At 41.9% G+C, this 23,181-nt stretch overlaps 1 protein-coding gene across 1 annotated transcript in view; it reads right to left on the reverse strand.

Moving 5' to 3' along the window:
• Positions 1-6,898: 6,898 nt before the first annotated feature.
• Positions 6,899-23,181, reverse strand: part of LOC144515209 (kinase suppressor of Ras 1-like) — a 68,520-nt gene continuing 52,237 nt past the window's right edge. Inside the window, exons 9-20 of the mRNA XM_078245839.1 lie at positions 22,208-22,320; positions 21,790-21,967; positions 19,254-19,311; positions 18,917-18,971; positions 17,715-17,939; positions 16,617-16,813; positions 15,032-15,128; positions 13,905-14,038; positions 12,655-12,786; positions 9,728-9,863; positions 8,953-9,086; positions 6,899-8,305 (exon numbers count right to left, since the gene is read on the reverse strand). Coding sequence (XP_078101965.1) covers positions 8,215-8,305; positions 8,953-9,086; positions 9,728-9,863; positions 12,655-12,786; positions 13,905-14,038; positions 15,032-15,128; positions 16,617-16,813; positions 17,715-17,939; positions 18,917-18,971; positions 19,254-19,311; positions 21,790-21,967; positions 22,208-22,320 — 1,550 coding nt within the window. The 3' untranslated portion in view covers positions 6,899-8,214. The remainder of the gene's footprint in view (positions 8,306-8,952; positions 9,087-9,727; positions 9,864-12,654; positions 12,787-13,904; positions 14,039-15,031; positions 15,129-16,616; positions 16,814-17,714; positions 17,940-18,916; positions 18,972-19,253; positions 19,312-21,789; positions 21,968-22,207; positions 22,321-23,181) is intronic.

The raw sequence follows: 23,181 nt of genomic DNA on the forward strand, positions 1-23,181 counted from the left end.
CAGTTAACAAAATAAACTCACAAAATGTCAAGACCAACTGTACCAACTTCTGAAATCAAGTTTGTCGCCCAGTTCACAGTCACCAGACGCTTCTTTTCACCTGGCAGTGAGGCGCTGCCTAAGAAGGACGTTGCCTGCATCACAAATACGTTTACATTCTTCCCCTAGATTCCATCTCCTTCCAATCAGGTGCCAAAAAGTTGTTAGTGCAGTGACAAAAACAAGATCCAGATATGTTCAAGTGGAGATAATCTTAAACTCCGTGACTGGGAATTGACCCTGGGTGGGTTTGACAAGCTCTTTATGCTGCATTACTTTGTTCCCCTGCACTGCTGACTCCGCTACAGTAAGTGAGTCTTTCACTTTCTCACTTTCTGTGTGCACAGATTTACAGAAAGTGAAGTGCGCACCGATTGAGGTCACTGTGGTTTATAATAAACTGTGGTTTACAAATGTGTGGGCAAAGTTTAGGAGGCTAATAGTAGTAGTACATATTTTCCTCATCAATTGTGTATTTTTTCACCCACCCGCTATTGATCAGAATGTTAATTTGTATGATCCGCCTGGCCCGATCTGTAACGTCAGATTAACCACAGGGCCGCGGATATAAAACTCTATTATCACGCTCTCTCTCTCTCTCTCTCTCTCTCTCTCTCTCTCTCTCTCTCTCTCTCTCTCTCTCTCTCTCTCTCTCCCCTTTTCTCTCTGTCTCTCTCTCTCTCTCCCCTTTTCTCTCGCTCTCTCTCTCTCTCTCCCCTTTTCTCTCTCTCTCTCTCTCTCTCTCTCTCTCTCTCTCCCTCCTCTTCTTGCTCTGGGACACCTCATTGTTTACATGCCACGGGTAAAAAAAACATCTGCAGAGGACACATCAGTGTCGGAAGTGTACCAAGCTTTGAAGCCAATTTGACATAGCAGCCAAACAGTGAAATTACAACTTCTGTGTCCGTCACGTGATGCCCCAAAAAGACCCATAGACTTACATGGTGAACGAAAAGTCTGTAAATCAGTGGATACATTTTTCCGAGCGTCACGAACCGAAATGACTTGTTAATGAACAATTAAATTGACGTGAATTAGATGATTGGTTTTTGACAGGTATTGGGTCAGTCAAATGTCACTGGCCTCAAAACATATACTGTATGGCCATGACAACTTTTAAAATGTCTCCACTTTAGCCATTCGCACTTCAGTATGAATATTTACACTGCGATCATTTCTATAGCGCTTTTCTAGTCTGCAGGGATCGAACCACCAACCTTCCAATTGGCAGGGAACCGCTCTACCACTAAGTCACAGCTGTCCTGCCGTCCCACAGCCACCCGGCCGTTAGGGCTGGAATGAAAGACAATATACAGAATGTCACACAGTTTTACAGTAAGAGGAAGATAAAAGAGGCCAGGAGGACTGGGCTTCAATAGCAGAAGTATTTGGTTTATCATTGTGGTGGTTACCAATTCGCCTTTTCTCACTTTGTCAGGACATTTGACAATGGTCATAAAAAAAGGACGGTTTTACAAATTGCAAATGCTTGTCTTTCTTTCCTTGACCCTCATTGACCCCATGTTACTGCTCTCTGTGACTTCCTGTAAAACCAGTCAGTTCTCTCCTGGGAGGCACATGACTCTTTAAACTTCTCTTACTGAGAATTACTAACCTCATGTTAAGCAACGCTTTGGTGTAGACATGCTCTATTACAAGTAAAATGGCCGCAATTTCTGATTTAGTATTATCATTGAAATATGTGCAGTTATACATTTAGACATTTTAGACAAGACTTTTTTTTTTGAAGTCTTTGTGGTAATTTTTGCATATTTATGCATGTTGTTGTTCTTGCTTTTCTTATTACTTCTTTTTAAAGTTGGTTATCTATTCAAGTATAACCTGATGTTACTGTTACTTTTATCATCCCAAACTAATAGTAGTAGTAAATATTTTCCTCATCAATTGTGTATTTTTTCACCCACCCGCTATTGATCAGAATGTTAATTTGTATGATCCGCCTGGCCCGATCTGTAACGTCAGATTAACCACAGGGCCGCGGATATAAAACTCTATTATCGGGCTCGCTCTCTCTCTCTCTCTCTCTCTCTCTCTCTCTCTCTCTCTCCCTCCTCTTCTTGCTCTGGGACACCTCATTGTTTACATGCCACAGGTAAAAAAGACATCCGCAGAGGACACATCAGTGTATCCTCGATTATAACTCCTCCGAGGAGCCTTGCTCCTTGCTCCTCGATGATGCAGTTTAGGAATTGGGACATTCTTCAACAAGGCGCACTGAGAATGATTTCCGGGTCACAAGCCGGAGGGTCGAGGAGGTACAAATTTAGGATATGAGAAAGGCCCTGTACACTCATTTGGTAAAATGTGGCCTCAGATTCATAATCCATGCACAGTGTGTTCCACTGTGGGGGGAGGGGTCTGTACAGGCCACCAGGAAGTGTGCCAAGCTTTGAAGCCAATTTGACATAGCAGCCAAACAGTGAAATTACAACTTCTGTGTCCGTCACGTGATGCCCCAAAAAGACCCATAGACTTACATGGTGAACGAAAAGTCTGTAAATCAGTGGATACATTTTTCCGAGCGTCACGAACCGAAATGACTTGTTAATGAACAATTAAATTGACGTGAATTAGATGATTGGTTTTTGACAGGTATTGGGTCAGTCAAATGTCACTGGCCTCAAAACATATACTGTATGGCCATGACAACTTTTAAAATGTCTCCACTTTAGCCATTCGCACTTCAGTATGAATATTTACACCGCGATCATTTCTATAGCGCTTTTCTAGTCTGCAGGGATCGAACCACCAACCTTCCAATTGGCAGGGAACCGCTCTACCACTAAGTCACAGCTGTCCTGCGGTCCCACAGCCACCCGGCCGTTAGGGCTGGAATGAAAGACAATATACAGAATGTCACACAGTTTTACAGTAAGAGGAAGATAAAAGAGGCCAGGAGGACTGGGCTTCAATAGCAGAAGTATTTGGTTTATCATTGTGGTGGTTACCAATTCGCCTTTTCTCACTTTGTCAGGACATTTGACAATGGTCATAAAAAAAGGACGGTTTTACAAATTGCAAATGCTTGTCTTTCTTTCCTTGACCCTCATTGACCCCATGTTACTGCTCTCTGTGACTTCCTGTAAAACCAGTCAGTTCTCTCCTGGGAGGCACATGACTCTTTAAACTTCTCTTACTGAGAATTACTAACCTCATGTTAAGCAACGCTTTGGTGTAGACATGCTCTATTACAAGTAAAATGGCCACAATTTTTTATTTAGTATTATCATTGAAATATGTGCAGTTATACATTTAGATTTTTTTTTAAATCTTTGTGGTAATTTTTGCATATTTATGCATGTTGTTGTTCTTGCTTTTCTTATTACTTCTTTTTAAAGTTGGTTATCTATTCAAGTATAACCTGATGTTACTGTTACTTTTATCATCCCAAACGTTTTGAATACTTTTTGGATAGTTTGGATCCAAAATCCACACTAAAGTCGTTAATCTCTCAGAGTCAACAACGCAAAAGGAAGTGAATCATTGGAGCAGGGAGCTCCAATGATTCACTTCCTTTTCTGACATCCTGCTGTCTCCTGGCCAGAAACCTTTGTGCAAACTGACTTTAGACTTATATATCGTCAGCTTCCTAAAAAAAAAAACAGTCATTTTTTTCAGGTTTTTTCCAACACAAAAAACTGAACCAAATACTGAATATATATTTATTAATAATTTCACTCAAAAATGTTATGACAATGGATGACTATTGACATACTGATAACAAAGTATGTCAGTTATGCAACATAAGAGGAATAAATGCCTTTTTAAACCTTCAACTCTGTCAACAATCAGCGTGTTTACATGCGCAGAAACCTCATCACTCACCAATGGAAATAACTGGAAATAACTTCAGCGATAGAGTGGTAGATTTTTGTTCTTCTTGAAGCAGCTGCCATTTTGAAAAGCTTGTAAAATTGCCTAAGTCACATTGTCTTTTGACTTAGGCAAAATAAAACGGCCTAAGTCCCACTCTTGACATAAAGGTGTAGAATTACATGACCTGTTCAACTGAGGATGTAGGGAATCTTACCAGAGGTGGCCAGCACCGCGAGGAGATGATTTAGGCAAGAAAATCATTTTTGTCAAAAGATGACTTAGGCCATTATTTTAGGAAGGTGACGATATGATGTCACACCTTCTTGTTTTCTAGCCCTGGCTCAGGTTTGTTGGCTGTTTTCTTTCACGTCACTTTCCTGGCTTTTTAATTGAATGAAGTCCATACTTACCCTGGATAAACTGTTCCTTCTGACCACTTCTCTCTTCCCAAAGAGGATCACACCAGCTATATAGTGATTGAGAATATAAATTCTGCTTCCCAAATTCAAGTCGTTGGCAGTGTGATGAAAGAGACTCTGGATGATCTTGAGAGAAATTCTTATTTAGAAGGTTAAATAATTTCATCTGAGACACAAATATGTTCCAACAGAGCGTTGTTGTACCTTTCCTCTAACTTTAAATAAAAGCAGAACTCACAGACAGCGGTCTTTATTCATTTTAGTTCAATTAACAGCTTTCATATTTGCAAATATGAAAGCTGATATGATAACCAAGCCTATAATGCTAGAGAGAGATGCAGATTGCAGTTCAGATAAAGATATTTTATACACATTTTCAGAGAATCACAACTAATGAGATGCCATTTAATCAAATATATCATTCCTTGAATTATGGAGCAGTGTTTATGATTTTCTCAAAGTTCTGTAGCAAATCATTTTAAGCAGTACAAATATTTGGTTTGGGTTTAGTCCCAGATGTCCTTAACTCAAATATGTCATTGACTGGAACTATGGAGCAACGTTTTTTAACTCCAGTTTCAGGAATGTAGCTATTTCACTGTTGAAATGTGTGAATGTACTTTAAAAACTATCAAAACTTGTACAGTAAAAATGTTTCATTTTCACTGTGTGTGTTGTCAGATATGTCCTTAACTCAAATATGTCAGTCTTTGCCTGGAACTATGGACCAAAGTCTTTTTATGGCACCTCAAGTTTCATATTTTTAGTCATTTTACAGCAGAAGTATGGGACTTTGCTTCCAAAGATCTCCAACATTATACAGTAAAATTGTTTGATTTTCGGTATGAGTGTATTAAGTGATGTACTGTACTCAACTATGTCAATCATTGCCTGGAACTATGGACCAAAGTCTTGTTATGGCACCTCCAATATAGGACTTTGGCAGGCAATTACTAAATAATAAAAGAGTAGAACAACATGAAAATCACCACAGTGGTAGTCTGTGAGATGTAAAACAATAATTTGGTGGAGTTTGCAGAAAACAGTTTGATTTTACTTATTTTATTATAAACATTTTTTTTTAAAAGTCTGCCGACACCAAGAGCATACACCTTGAGCCTACCACGCAACCTCGTGTAGACGCGCAATATATTTTTTAAGCGTAGATGGCGTGACCGCGCTTCTCCGAAGCACAGATGGCGTGACCGCAGTGGATGCGTCTAGTGTAAAACACGCTTTATATACTGTCTATGGGTACTACCGCTGCTCCTGTTACTGCTGCTGCTCCCGATACTCTGCTTGGTCACATGTGAAGCATCCGTTCACAGAGGGTTAATATACAACCCGTATATTTATCTTAAAAACACTGATAGATAACCAGAATTGTAAGTCAGAATGTAAACTGGGCCACAGATGGTAAGCCCAATTACATTAACCTAAAACTTAATTAAAATGCCACAGAATGCCATTGTTCAGGTTTTCAGTTTTTCTTGTTTTATTGTGTTAAATCATTCCCTGAGGAGATACGGGCGAGGAAACACGAGAGCAGCCTTCCTGGAAGCCGTGCACCTGAAGGGTGTCTTACTAACTAAGCCCAAACAGCTGACAACTTCAGGTGACGCTTCAGAGGAAAGGACGTCTCATCCTTCTAAAACACATTTGCTCGTTTCCTCTGTCCTTCGATGATTTCAAGGCAAGTGAAGGCTTCGAGGAGGCAATTTAAGTGCTATGGGACATACCCTTAGTCTCGGTGTGCTTCCTTTGTCTGGTGTTGGTTCGTCATCTATTGTCCAGTGTTTCCTGCTTGTTCCCCGTGTATTTGTTAAGTTGTGTTGGATGCGTTGGATTTTTCTTGCCACATTTGGAGTTCTGTTATAATTTTGGATTGTCTACTTCCGTTTGGGTTTTTGCACTTTAGGATTAACGTAAACCTGGATTTTTCGCAAAATAATTTCTACACCTGCACGTGCCCTGCAGTGTAGTGCATTTTGGGTCCAGCATTCCTTTATTTTTCCTTCAGCACTTGGCCAGCCTTGACAGAGAAGGGGAAGTGGCAGGATCTCTTCCTGCCTTTATCCCCAGGCCCCAGGAGCTGAGTGAATGCAGTCAGGCACGGGCTTGAGCACCTGCCCTTAATTTCTTTTTAACTAAAACATATTTTTTATATATATATATATATATATATATATATATATATATATATATATATATATATATTTCCTGTCAAACACATTTATTTATTGTAAATAAGAAATCAAAATATCCGGTCAGTAGATTAAACTTCAGGAGTCAGAGTTGTGTTAATATATTTAACGTTTTATTTAAAAAAAGGTTTTGTTAAAGTGCTCATATTATGCTCATTTCCAGGTTCGATCTCACTTCTGTTCCATCTTTGTTGGGAGTCGCACATGCGCAGTAGCTAGGTAAGGACTACTAGCCAGTCAGAAGCAGAGTATGAGGGCTGCCACGCTAGCAGAAGTAAAGGCTGGACTACAATAGAGTTTGTACTGCACATTTAGCTGGTATTATCATGATTTTCTGATACATAAAACAGAGGGAGTATTATTATACAGGAGCAATATTACGAAAAGGAACACACTGGGTCACTGGAGATCAGCTTTAATATCTTCAATTGTTCAGACCACAAGCTTACGACATATCAACACATCATGTACAAAAATACTCGACAGATTAAACCTCAACCCTAAAAAACAACAAAAAACACCAATCTGTTTACACAGTGTCTAAAAATATGTACCAATTAAAATGCTCCAAATTAAAAACCCTTGTACAAACACTGTATATTAAATATAACCTCCAGCACTGTATGTATATACATATATGTATAAGATCATATTCATGATCATGCTGGTGAAGCCCATTACATTCACGGAGCGTACATTGCACTCCTGCCTGAGGAAACCACACACACACACATACACACACACACACACACACACACACACACACACACACACACACACACACACACACACACACACACCACAGTTCACTAACCTGATGCAGTGCCAGAGTGCACACAGGTGAGACACATACCTGTGGCGATATCACAAGTTTCTTTCTAGCATTATTTCCAGTATTGTCCTCAGCTCATTGTTCTCTGCCAGGAGTCAAAATAAGTCTAAACCCCTTATGAAATCTCAGTGTGGGAGCTCTTACTCAGTCGTTTGGTATATGATCCATTAAGGATGTATGATCCATTGAAACAGGACGTCATGGGACAGTTGCATCTGTTACAGCAACACAAAGCCAAAGCTGCCCCAGTCTCGCTTTGCCAGACCCTCCTCCAAAGCGCGATGAAGGAAGGTCCGGCTACTCCACATAGCATTCGGGGATGGGAGGAAAACGTGCTCTGGTTTAATGGCATTTCTTTAAACCCATCGAAAATCATCATGGGCGGTGCTAAACTCCGCACAGAGCCGCTGCAAAATAGTTCTGCAAGAGAGAACTCAGATTGGACAGATAGTCTAGCTAGCTGTCTGGATTTACCCTGCAGAGATCTGAGGAGCAGTTAACCATAGTCCCCATAAATCCACCGAATTTAAAATTCCAACCACCCGCGGCGCTATCAATGGGCAGGGGTGCCTCGGCTCTATTCCCTTGGCTCATGACCCTCCCCTTCCTGTTACCAAGTCATTCGTCACACACCATGTTTGCTGACAGTCCAGAAGCTCTGTCTATATAACTTTAGATCTGCTCACATGTGGGCAGAATTAAGACAACAAGAATGCTTAATCAATTCAGACACAGATCACATTTTAATTCCAGGTGAAGATAAGTCGGATATGCCGCTCCAGATAAGAACTCTTCTTTTAAGTGATATTGTCAATATTTGCTCTAGCCAATATGAAGAGTCAAATCCAAATAAAGTGTGAGTTTTACAAGGCACATTTGCCTCTCAGCTGCTGTATTTGTACATGTATGGACAGTGTGCGTGTAGACCCTGATGGCAGTGATCTCTCAGGCAGTGATGATAATGATCCCACGGCCTTCGCCAGGAGAAGAACGGAGTGAAATAGGAAGGAGTGGTGGAAAACAAGTGTGCACATAAACAGACAAGAGAGGCATGGACAGAAGGGGAAAATGGGATGGAAGGGAGACCGTGGAGATCAGCCACAACAGGAACAGGCAGAGGCGGATCGGTCAGCACCCAGAGGAGAGGAAATCACAGAGAGAGGAGAAAGAAGGAGAGGTAAAACTGGGAAACACAAGAAAGGATATTACTGCTGACTGAGAAACACTATGAAAGTGTGTGGAGAAAAAGGATGAAGGAAGCATAGATGGAGCAACAACTCCATCCATCATCGGCAGAGCAACGTGTGAGTCTTACTAGAGCGTTCCTCAAAATACAAAATAGCAGTCACATTAGAAAAGGTCATTTATATTAGTTGATACTCAGCGGAACAGCTTCATAATATTCACATTTCTTTACAAAAATCCTAGATACAACATTTTTCATTTGATTGATCTTGTATTGGATCCTTTGGCTCCATCTCATTTCTTCTTATATGACATGGAAATGTAGACGTTTATGACCTAAACAAACTGATGCAGACTCTCTTTGAATGTTGCTGTAAATGGTGTAGGCCGCTCCACCCTGCATCATGAATAAAGCTCCTCTTTCTATGATACGTACTCAGTGTTCTTCCCAAAATGTCCGGGGTGAGACAGCCTGCGGTTCAGTTTGGGGAGCCTCTCCAGCATGTTTGCCAGCTGGGTGAAAGTGGGCCTGTTGTCGGCCTCTGAGGACCAGCAGGCAGACAGGATCTCCTGTTGGGATGGAAGGAGGAGGATTAATACAACAGTAGTCTTGCACTGTCAGACCTTCCTCCACAGCGCTGCAGAGGAGGGTCTGGCTAGTCCAAACAGCATTCCTGGATGGGAAAAAAAACATGCTCTGGTTTATTGGCATTTCTTTAAACCAATAACAATCGTCTTGGGCGGTGCTAAGCTCCGCAGGGAGCCACAGTGCCGCTGCAAAATAGCCTCGGGAAGGAACTTGCTCTGGTGGAACGTGTACGTTCAAAAGTTGTTTTAATCGTGCGACAGAAAACTCCGATTGGACAGATAGTCTAGCTAGCTGTCTGGATTTACCCTGCAGAGATCTGAGGAGCAGTTAACCATAGTCCTCATAAATCCACCAGAGTTTAGAACGCCAACACAAAGAAAGAGGAAGGTGACAGACGAAATGAGGGACATCCGGTGGAATTTCCGGCGGCAACGGAGAAATCCCATAGTTTTCTTGTTGCACCACTAAAACAACTTTTGAACGTACACGTTCCACTAAAAGAAGTTCCTTCCTGAGGCTATTTTGCAGAGGCACCGTGGCTCCGTCCGGCGCTTACCTATTAATCGGTTTCAAGTTTATAAAAAAAGAAAGTTCTCCGATTGCAGCTTGTTAACAGACTCACCGTGACCTCCTTGCCCAGGTTGGCGTCTGCCAGCACCTTCTTGATGCCCTTGCTGCTGCCCACCAGCCATATCTTGGCTTCCACAGGCTGTTTGGTGATTGGCCAGTCTCCCACCTGCAGCTCATATAGGATTGTGCTGAAAAGTACACAACACAAAGATGAGATGAGGAAACTGCCTCATATGCTACTTCTTTATGTTCCATCTCTGTCCATGTCAGGGGAGTCTCAGCAAATATGCAAAGTGGTGTAGGAAGCTCATGGAAAGAGAGTTTTCAAAAAAATGTGAACATTAAGTATAGGGCAGGGTATCGTTTAAAAATATTCTATACCAGTACCAGTACTGATACCGATACCGGTTCCTGAATGACACTTTTTTTCGATACCAATTTTATAAAACAAAAAGAAATGACAGCATTACACATTATGGCACAAATCATTTTATTTATCTACTACAACGTAGAGTTTTTCCTGCTTGCCTCTGCGATGTGTAATCTTAGACAGCCAATCAGCAGCATTATTAGATTGTGGTAGAAGCATGCTGCATGCTTATTGGTTCACTGACGCTGATGAGATTTATTAGGCAATTCGGTCGGTGCCTAAAAAGTATTGAATTTGGTACTCAGCTCGAATACAGTAAGGGCATGTTGTGAGCTGAACTCGTAAGGTTACACAAAATTACCTGGGGCGCTAGCTTTCAGCAGTAAACCTAGATCTGACTTTGAGGGATTCAAATGTCACAAAGTGCTTTAAAAGGTAATTTTTGTTTTCATCCTGGACCCTATTATACTATGTTTTTGTGTATAAGTGACTGATGGGAACAACAATCTTTGAAATTGGTCCAGTATTAAGCGTGAACGCTGTAACCAGCAGCCACAGACCGGACTGCAATGTAACCCTATGGAGCAAATCGTCAGTTTGGTCCACAAAAAGTGCTTTATTTTGCCACTGACAGGCTGAGATTAATATTCTTAGTGTCTGACAACATTATGGAAAGGATCCCTACAGAGATACACCTTTTAAAAACCTATTTAAGATCTTTCTGTTTAACCAGAAACAGCTCTGAGGTCGCTAGCGTTAAACCCACCAGACTCCATTTAAAAAAACAATACTTTAAAGGAACACACCGACTTATTGGGACTTTAGCTTATTCACCGTATCCCCCAGAGTTCGATAAGTCCATACATACCCTTCTCATCTCCGTGCGTGTTGTAACTCTGTCTGACGCACCCACCGCTATCCTAGCTTAGCACAGATCCTGGAGGTAACCGGCTGCATCTAGCCTACTGCTCCCAATAAGTGACAAAATAACGCCAACATTTTCCTATTTACATGTTGTGATTTTTATAGTCACAGCGTGTACAAATAACAAGGTCACATGAGACACAGCCATCTTCTAACCGTATACATACTGGGTACTATATTCTCAGAAGGCGAAGCACTGCTACTTTGGCGGAGCACAGTTGTTACTCTCTGCTCCTCACCACGGGGCTTCTCAGGTGCTGCGAGCAAATCACTCCGCCCAAGTAGCAGAAGTAGCAGTGCTTCGCCTTTCTGAGAATATAGTTCCCAGTTTGTATACGGTTAGAAGATGTCTGTGTCTCATGTGACCTTGTTATTTGTACACGCTGTGACTATAAAAATCACAACATGTAAATAGGAAAATGTTGGCGTTATTTTGTCACTTATTGGGAGCAGTAGGCTAGATGCAGCCGGTTACCTCCAGGATCTGTGCTAAACTAGGATAGCGGTGGGTGTGTCAAACAGAGTTACGACACACATGGAGATGAGAAGGGTATGTATGGACTTATCTAACTCTGGGGGATACGGTGAATAAGCTAAAGTCCCAATAAGTCAGCGTGTTCCTTTAAGCATTCATAGAGACAACATATTTTCACATGTAAATGAGTAAACTATTTGTTTATTTCAACCAAAAGTAGAGTTGTGATGGTTGGGAAAGTGGAAAGACGACCCAAAACTGCTTTTCATAGTTTTATTTTGTTTCTGTCGACTTTGAATGAAATGTACTTTACGATGCTAAAATGATTATTTACATGGAGTCTGGTGGGTTTAGCGAACACAATTTTGCGGATGTTTTTATGTTTAAAAAAATCTTACTCTTCAACAGAAAGGTCAACCTCTTTAGAAATCCTTTCCATAACATTGTCAGAAACTTAGAATATTAATCTGAGCCTGTCAGTGGCAAAACAGCACTTTAGTGAAGGTGAATACAAGCTGCACAATTGCCATATTAACTTACATTGTAGCTTGTTTCACTGACTGCAGCGATCTCGCTTAATACTGGACCAATGTCAAAGACTGTTGTTCCTATCAGTCACTTATGGCACAAAAACACAGGAAAATAGGGTTGAAAAAAATGGTAGTTACCCTTTACATCTTTGTTAAAAAGTGTAGTTTCAATGCCACCTTTACTTTAGAATAGAACTGAAGATCTTTGCCCGACGGGACCCGACGGGTTCGGTCTTAATTTCTATCATTTTACACGGGCTCGGGCTTGTGCTCCGGGTTGCGCGGTAAATGAGTGGTCAGGTGATGCATTTCAATTAGCACGAATATGGATGCTGAGGAGTTGAAACGGAGGCTGGCCTCTGGAGGACTTATTTTATTTCTTTGTTCCAACTTCCAAGTGGCCTATAGCCTACGTTAGTCATGAATAAATGATGTTAAAAATGTATAAATGACTCGTTCTTGACAAAAAGCAAAAGAGCTGTGTGCCTGCGCACATTTGAATAATGTCCGGCTGTAAACGGGTTCGGGCTTTTAAAAAGCTGTCAATCAAAATGTACCTGTCGGGCTCGGGCCTTGTCGGGCCTAACTTTTAAGGCCCGATTACAGCTCTACTTCAGAATATTGCATACACTGGGTGTTGATTAACCTGAGCTGGCTGTTTAAGTGGAATCAATCATTACCCGAAGGCATAAACGTCAGCCGCTTTGGAGAAAGGCAGCTGGTCCTCATCAACCTCCGGGCTCATTAGTCGAACGATCTCTGGAGCCAGGTAGTAGATCCAGCCCTGAGGTATCCGCAACACGTTCTGTCTTCTACACACACGCACACACACACACACACACACACACACACACACACACACACACACACTGTATATATGCAATACTAATGAAGAAAATTAACCTGGTTTAGCAGAGTTTAGGGCTGCACAATTTATGGCAATTTTATCAAAAATCGCAATATGGACTAGTGCGATATCCAAATTGCAAGGGGTGCGCAATATTTGTCAAAGGCAAAACATGTGTCAAACCATTCTGAATGAAGTATTGTGGTGCTGCAGAGATGTCCCGGCCTACAAATCCTATCCTACAGACTAAAAAAAACATCTTTGTTTGGTACAGATCCTCGCAAAAATCACACTATAATCATTTTCATTTTTTAAAGTTATTATATATATTTTTCAATGAAAATGAGAATAACGAAATATGATTATTCCCTCCAATAGCCTGACTGGCAATTTCCACTTGATGCGTAACGGCTGCGACTCTGCTCCGGAACGGCGGCGGAGTCATTAGGTTTCCATTAAAGTCAATGCGTGTATTTCCACTGACTGCGGAACGGCTGCAGTCCCAGCTCCGGCGGTCCCGCAGCCCTCCGGAGCAGATACTATTTGCAGATTTCTATTTTTTGCCGGATGCCGGAGAGCTCCGCAGCAATTCAGCACACGGCAGATAGTGCGGGACAGGAAGTCGAGCACAGAAACAAAATAAACATCCGGTTAATTTTCAAAATAAAATACACCGTGCTCACGGCGGATCATATTTCCCTGCACTACACCTTGAAAACACAGCACAGAGTTGTTTCCCCTCTACTCGTCTGGATGGAAACAAACTGTTGTTGGTTTTGTGGTTCTACGTGAATTTGCGAGATCTTGTGGGTCCTCGTGACTTCAGCTGTCAGTCATGGCCGCAGACGTGCCGCAACAAATCCGGACCTGGTGGGTATTGACGGACGGTGGAGCACGCAGCCGTTCCGCAGCGGATCCGGCCCGCAGACGTTCCGCATCCAGTGGATGGTATGAGTGAATCATAGCAATATCAGTCAATATATTCGCAATTAGATATTTTCCTAATATTGTGCAGCCCTGGCAGAGATCCAGATCATTCAGACAGAGGGATGCAGATCAGAGGATCATTTCTTTCTCTCTTACCTGCCTTCTTGTACCACTCCAGACATCCCAAACAGGCCAAAGTCTGTAATCACCACCTTGTTTGTGTCATAGAACACGTTCTTAGACTTCAGGTCCTTGTGAATGATGCCTTTGGCATGCAGATAACCCATTCCCTGTAAAAGAGTGGAGGACAGGTGGAGGGCAGGAATTATTTAATATCTGTGTAAGCGTGGAGCTTCCAGACCATGGGTGTTGAACACTTATGTTAATTATTTTATAGAAAGAAATCTCAATGCAATTTCTAATTCGGACACGTTTAGCAGTTGGATCATTTGACAAGCCACTGTATGTCTGATAAATGTCTGAACTAAATGAATCTGATCATAGCATGCTTCCATGAAAATCAGGTTGTGTGAGATTTTGTTTACCGTAATGACCCAAATATAAGATGTTTCCCCCCCCCCCCCTTATGAATATATTGTCGGCCTATATTCGGGGTCTAGACACATCCACAACAACAGGTGGTGCCAAATAGGAGTAACCTGAATGTTCCTCTCATGACTGAGCTGTCAAGCCAAACTCGCGTCAAAATCCTCCCATTTTAGAAAGTGTAAAGGATCCAAACAGTTGTGTGTTTAATGGTCTAGTCATTTCAGCTGGACTTGTAGGCCCTTATATTGTTGGCTAGTTTCATTTAGAATAAAACATCCGATTTTATAAACTACATGTGTGTGCAAAAATCTTAATTTGTAACTAGTAAGTAGTAACTAAAGCTGTCAGATCTGAAATGTAGCAGAGTAGAAGTAGAAAATGGCATGGAAAGAAAAGACTCAAGTAAAGTACAAGTAACTCAACATTTGTGCTTAAGTACAGTACTGGAGTAAATGTACTTGGTTACATTCCACCACAGATGAATGTGTGATTGAAACTACTACTACTACTAACTAAACGAGGGACTAATTTCAAATAGAAATGTTGTCTTTATTGAAAGATGTGGTCCTCATAAAGTCTTTTTCCCAAAGATGAGTCTTGAAGAAATCCTATTGTCAGGGTTGTTTTACATTCAGGACAATACGGTAATAGATTCTTGGAAATCGTCATATATTGATATTGAAATGCTAGTTTATCTTTTGTATTAACTATTCTGTCCATCTCACACAGCTTACCTTTACAATATCCAGAGCAATCTGCCTGGTCTTATTGATGTCCAGTATTTGACTTCTGTCTCTTACAACGGAGTACAGAGTCTCGCCTTTACAGAAACTGCGGAGAAAACACATGCAACATTGTTACAAAAACACTATTAGCAAATCACATGTATTAATAATAATATGTTTATTTAATAAAACACCTTTTACAGGAGGAAAAATGTTACAAAAAAGATAAAGCAATAAAAACAATAAAATAAAATGTAAAACACAAGTCTCAGCTGCTTTTTAAAATTGTCAACAGAGACAACAGATCGTATGACAGGGGTCTTCAACGTTTTTAGACCGAGGACCCCCTTAGCTGAAAGAGAGACGGAGCAGGGACCCCCTACTACATACTGTATCAAATGTAGTTGCATATTAAACTGGGCCAGATGGATGTAAATGGATGTATAGATATTCATGTATTATTTGTACATAATGTTTTCATGTTAAACATAAATGTGGAAGTCACAGTAAATCCTTAAGCTGGATGGCTACCATACCTATAGTATAGTAAGTCATCAATGTTAAATGAAGTACTTTTTGTTTTCATTAATAGGCAGATTCATCTCCGCTAATAATATGTTGGATTCATGTTAATGTATATTTTAAGACATACTTTGATCAATTAATAATTTGGTGGCCCCCCTACAGTAACTCTGAGGACCCCCTGTTGAAGATCTATGTCGTATGACAATAGGAAAGGCGCCACTTTAAAGGCACCGTCATCTTTTGATTTGAATCCAACACGAGGTACGACCAGTAACCCTGGTCAGAGAACCTAAGGGACCTACTGGTGTTACAAGGATGGAGCAGGTCAGGAGCCCGAGCACGCAAGGCTCTATACGTCACAACAAGAACCTTGAAGGCCCTGACACAGCAAGACGGCTGCCGGTCCTAGTTGGGCCGACGGCTGTCGACTGTCGCCCTAGTTTGTGTGGCGTGTCCCGCACCATCGCCACGCGTTGGCCTTCGTCTGCCTTTTTTTGCCCAAATGAGTCACAATTTTGTTTGGCCAATTTTCTGTAACCAGCGTTTTTGTCCCAGGAGAGGGAAGTCTGGTTAGCCATCTCCCGGTGTCCGCTGTCTTCCCGGCGAGGAGTGAAGCAGAGGGACCGTAGGCTCTGCTCGGTTCTGGCACTGATGATTCAGGCAAACGCTGTTTGTTGTGGGTATCATAGCAAAGGTATCCGGTTTCCCTTGTTGAATGACGAATAGATTACTGCCGTCTGCTGTTATGGAGAGGTCTTTCCTCTCACGCAGGCGAAGAACGTATGTGGTACTTGGCCGTCGGCTGTAGTCTCTATGGTGTGTTCCGGTGCTAATTTTTGGCCCAGACAAGGGCGACAAGGGCCGACGAGAGGCGACACCACAGTTGGCCTTCGTCGCCACTAGTCCCCGGCCGTTGGCTTGGTGTGTCAGGGCCTTAAAATTAATCCTGAACTTGAAGCCAATGCACTGTGAAAAACAAGTATCCCCATGCATGTGATTCTATTGGAACTGTGCTGGGAATAAGGTGAACCAGAGCAGAAGTGAGATGTGCTGAGTCATGCAGCTGTACCTGGTGATGATGGCGAGGTGTGGCGGAGCCATGCAGGCGCCCATGAACAGGACCACGTTCTCGTGCCGTGTCTGCCTGTAGTTCATCACCTCCTTCTTGAAGAGCTTCAGGTGGTCCTGGTTGTTGCCGTCCACCTCCAGCAGGCGGATGGCCACCTCGCCGTGCCAGCGGCCCTTATGCACCTTCCCCCAGCGGCCCTGGACATCACAACGTCAAATATGTCAGCTGTGTTCCACACTAAGATTTAGTATGTCTTGTCAAATGAATGCAATAATAATGAGTTAATGCAAATTCCTTTTAACGCCATAAAACTTTTTGACGCATAATTAATACTAGCATGTTTTGTGATTTGGTTCCTCAGGTCGCTCCGTAGTTTGGGAAGTTCAGGAAGTGATGCAGCAGTAAAGTTGTGGACAGTGTTGCCAACTTGGTAACTTTCTCGCTAGATTTTTCGACCTTTCAGACCCTCTTACCGATTTTATTTATTAAAAAACAACTAGTGACTTATTTAGTAGGGATGTGAATCTTCACTGGTCTCACGATTCGATTACGACTACCCTGTCGACGATTCAAATCGATTTGATATCACAATGCATCACGCTGTGTCACCTCCTCAGTATTATTATATATTGCTACACATGGTTTTCATCAACAAATTCAAGCAGTCAGACATATGTGAACTCCCCTTTTTTATTGTATCTGCTCTTAAAAAAGACGGAGCCTGCAGAATCATCCAGGTCCGCATCGCGATGCATCGATGCAATGATTCATTTTAACACCCCTAATATTCAGACCATCATGGAAAGGCAAAATATACAAACCTTCTTGAGCAGAAATTAAGAAAAGTGTCTATTGAACCATAAGTTTAGATTCAAAGCTCTTCCAGATGGTTCTCTCGACGAGACTGAAGTTATTTGCATGTACGGTCGATGTGAACTGAGTTACCACCGGAATACGTCCAGTCTCAAATACCACTTGAGTATTAAAAACTTGTAACCAATTACAAGTTAACTATGGACAATGCATGTGATTAATCCTAATTAAGTATTTGAATGGACTGACAGCCCTAGTGTGTCTGGATTTCCTCTCTGTCTCCACCTTGCCAATAAGCTCTCCCAGCTGCAGCTGCTCGTATGGGATGTCCCACTCCTGCAGGTAGATGCTGGTCTGGCTGGCCATGCGAGAGAAAGGGCCCCTCCAGCGGCCGACGGCCCCGCGGCGGCAAATGGAGGAGGGCAGCTCCTCCAGCTCGTCCTCCTCAGGCTGCTCAGTGGGAGGACTGTCGCCCTGGTCAGCTGCTTCGTCCTCGTCCCCCTCGTCCCCCTGAAAGCAACCAAAGTGATCATGGACTGTTAGTTAGTGAGCGATTGGAGTAAAACTCACTTTATAAAGTGCTTTAAGGGAAGAAGGATCAAATCAACAACAAAAGCAATGTGAGAAACATAAAATTGAAGTTGGAAAGCATTATTCTAAGTTTATAGAGTGCTACATAACAGAGATGGGGACTGGAGTTTAAGTCGCACACACAGTAGTCTATATCCACGACGTTCCACTTCTGGGATTGCTCCGGTGCCGCCGGAAATTGCGCCGGATGTCACTCTTTTCAGCCAGATGTCCATCACCTTCCTCTTTTTTTGTGTTGTAATTTTAAACTCCGGTGGATTTAATCCAGACAGCTAGCTAGACTATCTGTGAACGTACACATGTTCCAACAAAACAAGTTCCTTCCCGAGACAATTTTGCACTGTGGCTCCGTCCGGCGCCTAGCGCCGCCCAAGACGATTGTGATTGGTTTAAAGAAATGCCCTTAAAATATGTAAAATACTTTGGCTCAGAGACTTGGGACTTGGACTCTGGCTCAGAGACTTGAGACTTGGACTCTGGCTCAGAGACTTGAGACTTGGACTCTGGCTCAGAGACTTGTGAGCATCTCTGGTACATATTAGCAGCTCATTGGGCGCAATGTGACAGCCCTGATGGGTCTTTTTCCAGGAGTCCAGAAGTCTGAGTCAAGTGCCAGAATTTGTTTTTTTCTTATTCTTTATTTTATAATGAGTTTAAATACATTATTATATGCATCATTATTTCATAGCCAAAGGGGATGTCATATTTGGCTGTCCAAAAGTTATGTACTACTGTGGGACTTTCCCGCAGAGACTGATGACAAAATACGGCAGTGATAGAAAGAAAGAAATAGTACATTTACAAGTGCTGTGAACTACATATGCATACCATTCCTATCAATAACACAGGCAAATAACTAAGCCTTTTCACTTCTTCTTTTTGGTGGTATAACTCACCCCTGCTGGCTCTGCTGCTGTCAGCTGCCTCTCAGTGATGGCCACCAGGGACACTCTGAGGGAAGAACCGCAAGAATTATTTTCAAGGGTTATTAAGCTCTGTACATACTGTACAGATACTGTAGGCTATTGTAGAGTATCAGTCTACACGGCCCATGCACTTTTTATGTATTATGTATCATCATTTATCTACTGCGTATGCTATATACATTCAAATCTGACCAACACTGGATTTTTTATATTGAGACATGACATTCCTTTATACATATCAGCTGACGTATATGGAAATTGGTAAGTTGATATCAGCCAATAGGGTACCTGTGTTGCTCTCTCTTACCCAGACTCATAGTGACTTCCAGGATGTTGAACAGCAGTATATGTGGAAGCAGGAACATCTGTTGGAAAATACAACTTCAGAATACTGCACTACAAGAGTGATTCTCACCATTCAAAAATGTTCCATAAATACTTTACACGTTACTTTATGAATTTAGAACACAGGATTTGAAATGCAAAAATGGTCAAAGCGGTGTGTGAACTTGTCCTTCCGGGTCAGAATTGAAAAATTGCGTCTTTTCTGAAGTTTTTGTTGCTTTGTTATGCCTTTGGCGCTTTTTAAAATATTTTTGTCCCTCTTTTGCAACAGTTTTTTTTTTTTTATTCATGGTCAATAAACCTAATTTCAATGACATTACACTTAATTTTTGAGTTTGAAAAAAAGCAGAAATGATTAATTATTTTGACTAGTAGTTAAGATCAGAGGCTGTTGAGTGAGTTTATGTCCAATTTAAAAAAAAAATTAAAATGCTATGAAATTCAATAGAACAACCAAAATGTAATGGAAGTAATCATTAATTTTACCTTGGAAGAATGTTGTATGGGTTCCATACAACTTACATGCATCCAAGTTATTTTGGGGCAATTTGGTTGTAAGAAACCCATATTTCTGATATAAAAAACGTTGAAAACGGGTCAAGGACAACACAAGGGTTAAACCTTGGGCTTTGTGTGTGTACAGGGCAAAAAGAGGTAAACCTGCCCAGTGTGTGGCAGTACCCTCTGTGAGCTCTCACTGTATATGTCAGTGATACGTTCATTTATTTTACTTTGCGATCAGAAAGTAATGATTTCATGACTGTAGTGTAGTACCTTGAGAATGACTACTGGTTAACTGGTAGTAGGTATCTAATACTAGTTTCACTGTCTCACAACAGACAAAGAGAAATATGTAAATGAGAACTGTGAAAAAAGAACGGTCTAAATCAAAGCAGCATTGGCTGAGATTCCTGACATATGAGTCAACTCCTAAAACACTGGATCCTACATTTCCCCAAATCATAGACTGTAAAAAATAATGGACGAAGCTTCTGGGCCTGAAAAGTGAAGCCAATGCGAAAGTGCCTTAAAACTACAATCTCTCTCTAACTTCCAGCAGGGGGCGACTCCACTGGTTGCAAAAAGAGTCTGTTTTTATAGAAGTCTATGAGAAAATGAGCCTACTTCTTGCTTGATTCATTACCTCAGTAAACAGTCAGTGCGTTTACATGCAGTTTAAAAAAACGATTATATTCGGGTTAAGGCAATACCCCGATTTCTCAAACGCCATGTAAGCGCCTTACCCCGGTTACAATTGCAGTTCTCATAACCCGGTTAACAGAGGTAGAGAACTCCTTCAGTAACCGGGGTATTCCTGCATGTATACACCTTAACCGGGCTATGATCGGTTTAAGTGACTGCACATGCTCCAAATGCCCCTCCACACTCCGCTGGAGTGCTTTTTGAACCGGACATAATCTGTCAGCGCTGTGAGTCGTAGTCGTTGCTATGATAGCGTTGGCCGAATCAACAGCGGGCCATCGGCAGCAAAGAGCCTGGGGTCTGTTTGTTTTACTTCCCGCAGAGGCAGCAGCGGACATCTGGAGATGGCTAAACCGATTGTCCATCTCCGGGGCTGTCAACGCTGTGTCTCGGAAAAAAAGTGAAGGGACCGAGCAGACCCCTCTGTGGCAAAACCATCCCACGGTTACTGCTGTGTATGTAAACGCACTGAGAGACACACTTCAGAAGGGTTGAAAATCAGCAACTCCCCCCCCACCCCCTTTAGCGTTGAGCTTAGCGCAGCGCCATAGAAACCATGGACAACACTGGCTTGGCCGCGTCATCCACCTCAGCTCCAGCCTCTTGTCCAAAAAATAGTCACGTCCTGTTTTTAAAAAAAACAAAACAAGATGGCGATGGCCATATTGGCAAACTGCAAATTGCCAGGCCACAAACCAATGGGTGACGTCACTGATGCTACCTCCATTAATTTTACAGTCTATGCCCATAATGCAACCACTAGCATCATTATGTCAAACTCCATGCCTCTAGTTTGCATCGCAGGCTTTCTGTAAAATGTGTGTATAAAAAGTCTCCTAGCCCAAACTCAGCCAATCCCAGCAATTCATCATCATATTCTTTTTTTTCAGACTTGATAAAGCTCCTCATCAGCAAATATGTATCTTTCTGAAAAGCAACATTTTTGAACATTCTCAGGCCAAAATGCCATTTTTGTTGAAACTGTTTCAGAGAGGAGTTGATTCTTCTGTATGGTCATTTAGGATTTGATGTTTGGGCTGCTGTTATTAAACTGTATTGCATTATAAAGAAATGTTTCTAATATTTGGTCCACCCCATTTAAATCAGAGACACTAAATATTATAAACATCTCTCAGTACAACCCAATACAATGAGTGTATTTAACAACATATGTCCTGTCGGTTGCCTCAGCTGTAACACGTTGCTGTGAAGAAGAACCTGTATTGTTGGAAGTGTGCTTACATTACACGAGGCTATTGTGTGTATGTGAGTGATACCAGTGACAGGGTGCTGACCTGGGAAGTGAAAACGGCTGTCCCGGGAGCCCTGCGGTGACGCGTTGGGTGGGGGTGTGGCGCTGACACTTGGGGGGTTGTTCTGCTGGAAATGTGCTGGGGAGGAAGGTGTGGAGGAGGTGGCTGATGACGGGTTACTGCTTGAGTCCAGATGGTTTAAACTGGGGGGAGGCTCCTGCTAAAACACACACACACACACACACACACACACACACACACACACACACACACACACACACACACACACACACACACACACAGACACAGAGTAAGGACCTTCCATTGCCAGCAGTTATTTCCTGTACACTAACCTTGACACTCTCTTCTTATGTTTTCCTACACAGTTACCTTGAGAATTTAATCAGCAGTCCAAACAGAATTCCAAACATATTCTAATAGAAACGAAGCCTGTACTTACCCTCTTGTTTATTGCTTTTGGTAAAGTGCCAAACTGCAGTGGGATGTTTGCTGTCTGATCAATCCGATTATTGATATCTGACGGCACTGATTCTGCCCTCCGTATCATTGGCACTACAAATCACATGAAAACATTAGCTAATTTTATATCACATTGAATCTTAAAGGATAGGTTCACACATTCTGAAGTCTGTCGACGGCAGAACAGCTGTCATTACGCACGGCTAGCACCCATACCGCTCATTGATCACATCTCTGCAAACCATCATCACAGTAAAATCTCTGTCCCACTAAACTAATAATAAATAACACAATCAAAGTTGACAAAGTGGCTTTAATCTAACTCATCCTAATAAGGGCCACACTGGAAAAAGAGAATCACATCAAGGGCCAGACATGTAAAGTTTAGTGACATGCTTTTATTTAATCAAAAAAGTCAAATATCTTTGACTTTTCGATTGTTTGTCGACATAAAGCCCTACGAAAGTCAGCAAAAGAGTTCCTTGTTTTTACAACAACCTGTTTCACAGCCTGAATATGAAAACTCTCTGCTTCTGTGGGAATTTCTGAGTCCCAAAGTCGGCATATCTGCCAAATTCTGCTTGAGTGTCATGTAGTTACAGTTTGAAAAACATTTTCCCATGTTTTTGGTTTGGGGCACAACTAGGCGGGCCAAAATCTATAGTAAACCTTAAATGATACGTGGGCCGGATCTAAATCTGCAAGGGGCCGGATTTGGCTTGCAGGCCTTGAGTTTGATGTGTAGTAGACTGCAGTAGACTAAGCCAGGTAATGCTATCGCTGCGGTTGTAAACCCAGGTGACTGTGATTTATGGAAAGGATTGGACTTTTTAACCACCTTTGCAAATATGTGAATAACGGTAATTACCTAGAAAACGTAAACTTTGAACAAAATGTTTTAATAGATTGATAGGTTGTCTTCAAAACACACTTTGTGTTCTGAGCTGTTGTCAG

This window comes from Sander vitreus, chromosome 3 (genome assembly GCF_031162955.1).
Source record: "Sander vitreus isolate 19-12246 chromosome 3, sanVit1, whole genome shotgun sequence".
NCBI lineage: Eukaryota > Metazoa > Chordata > Actinopteri > Perciformes > Percidae > Sander > Sander vitreus.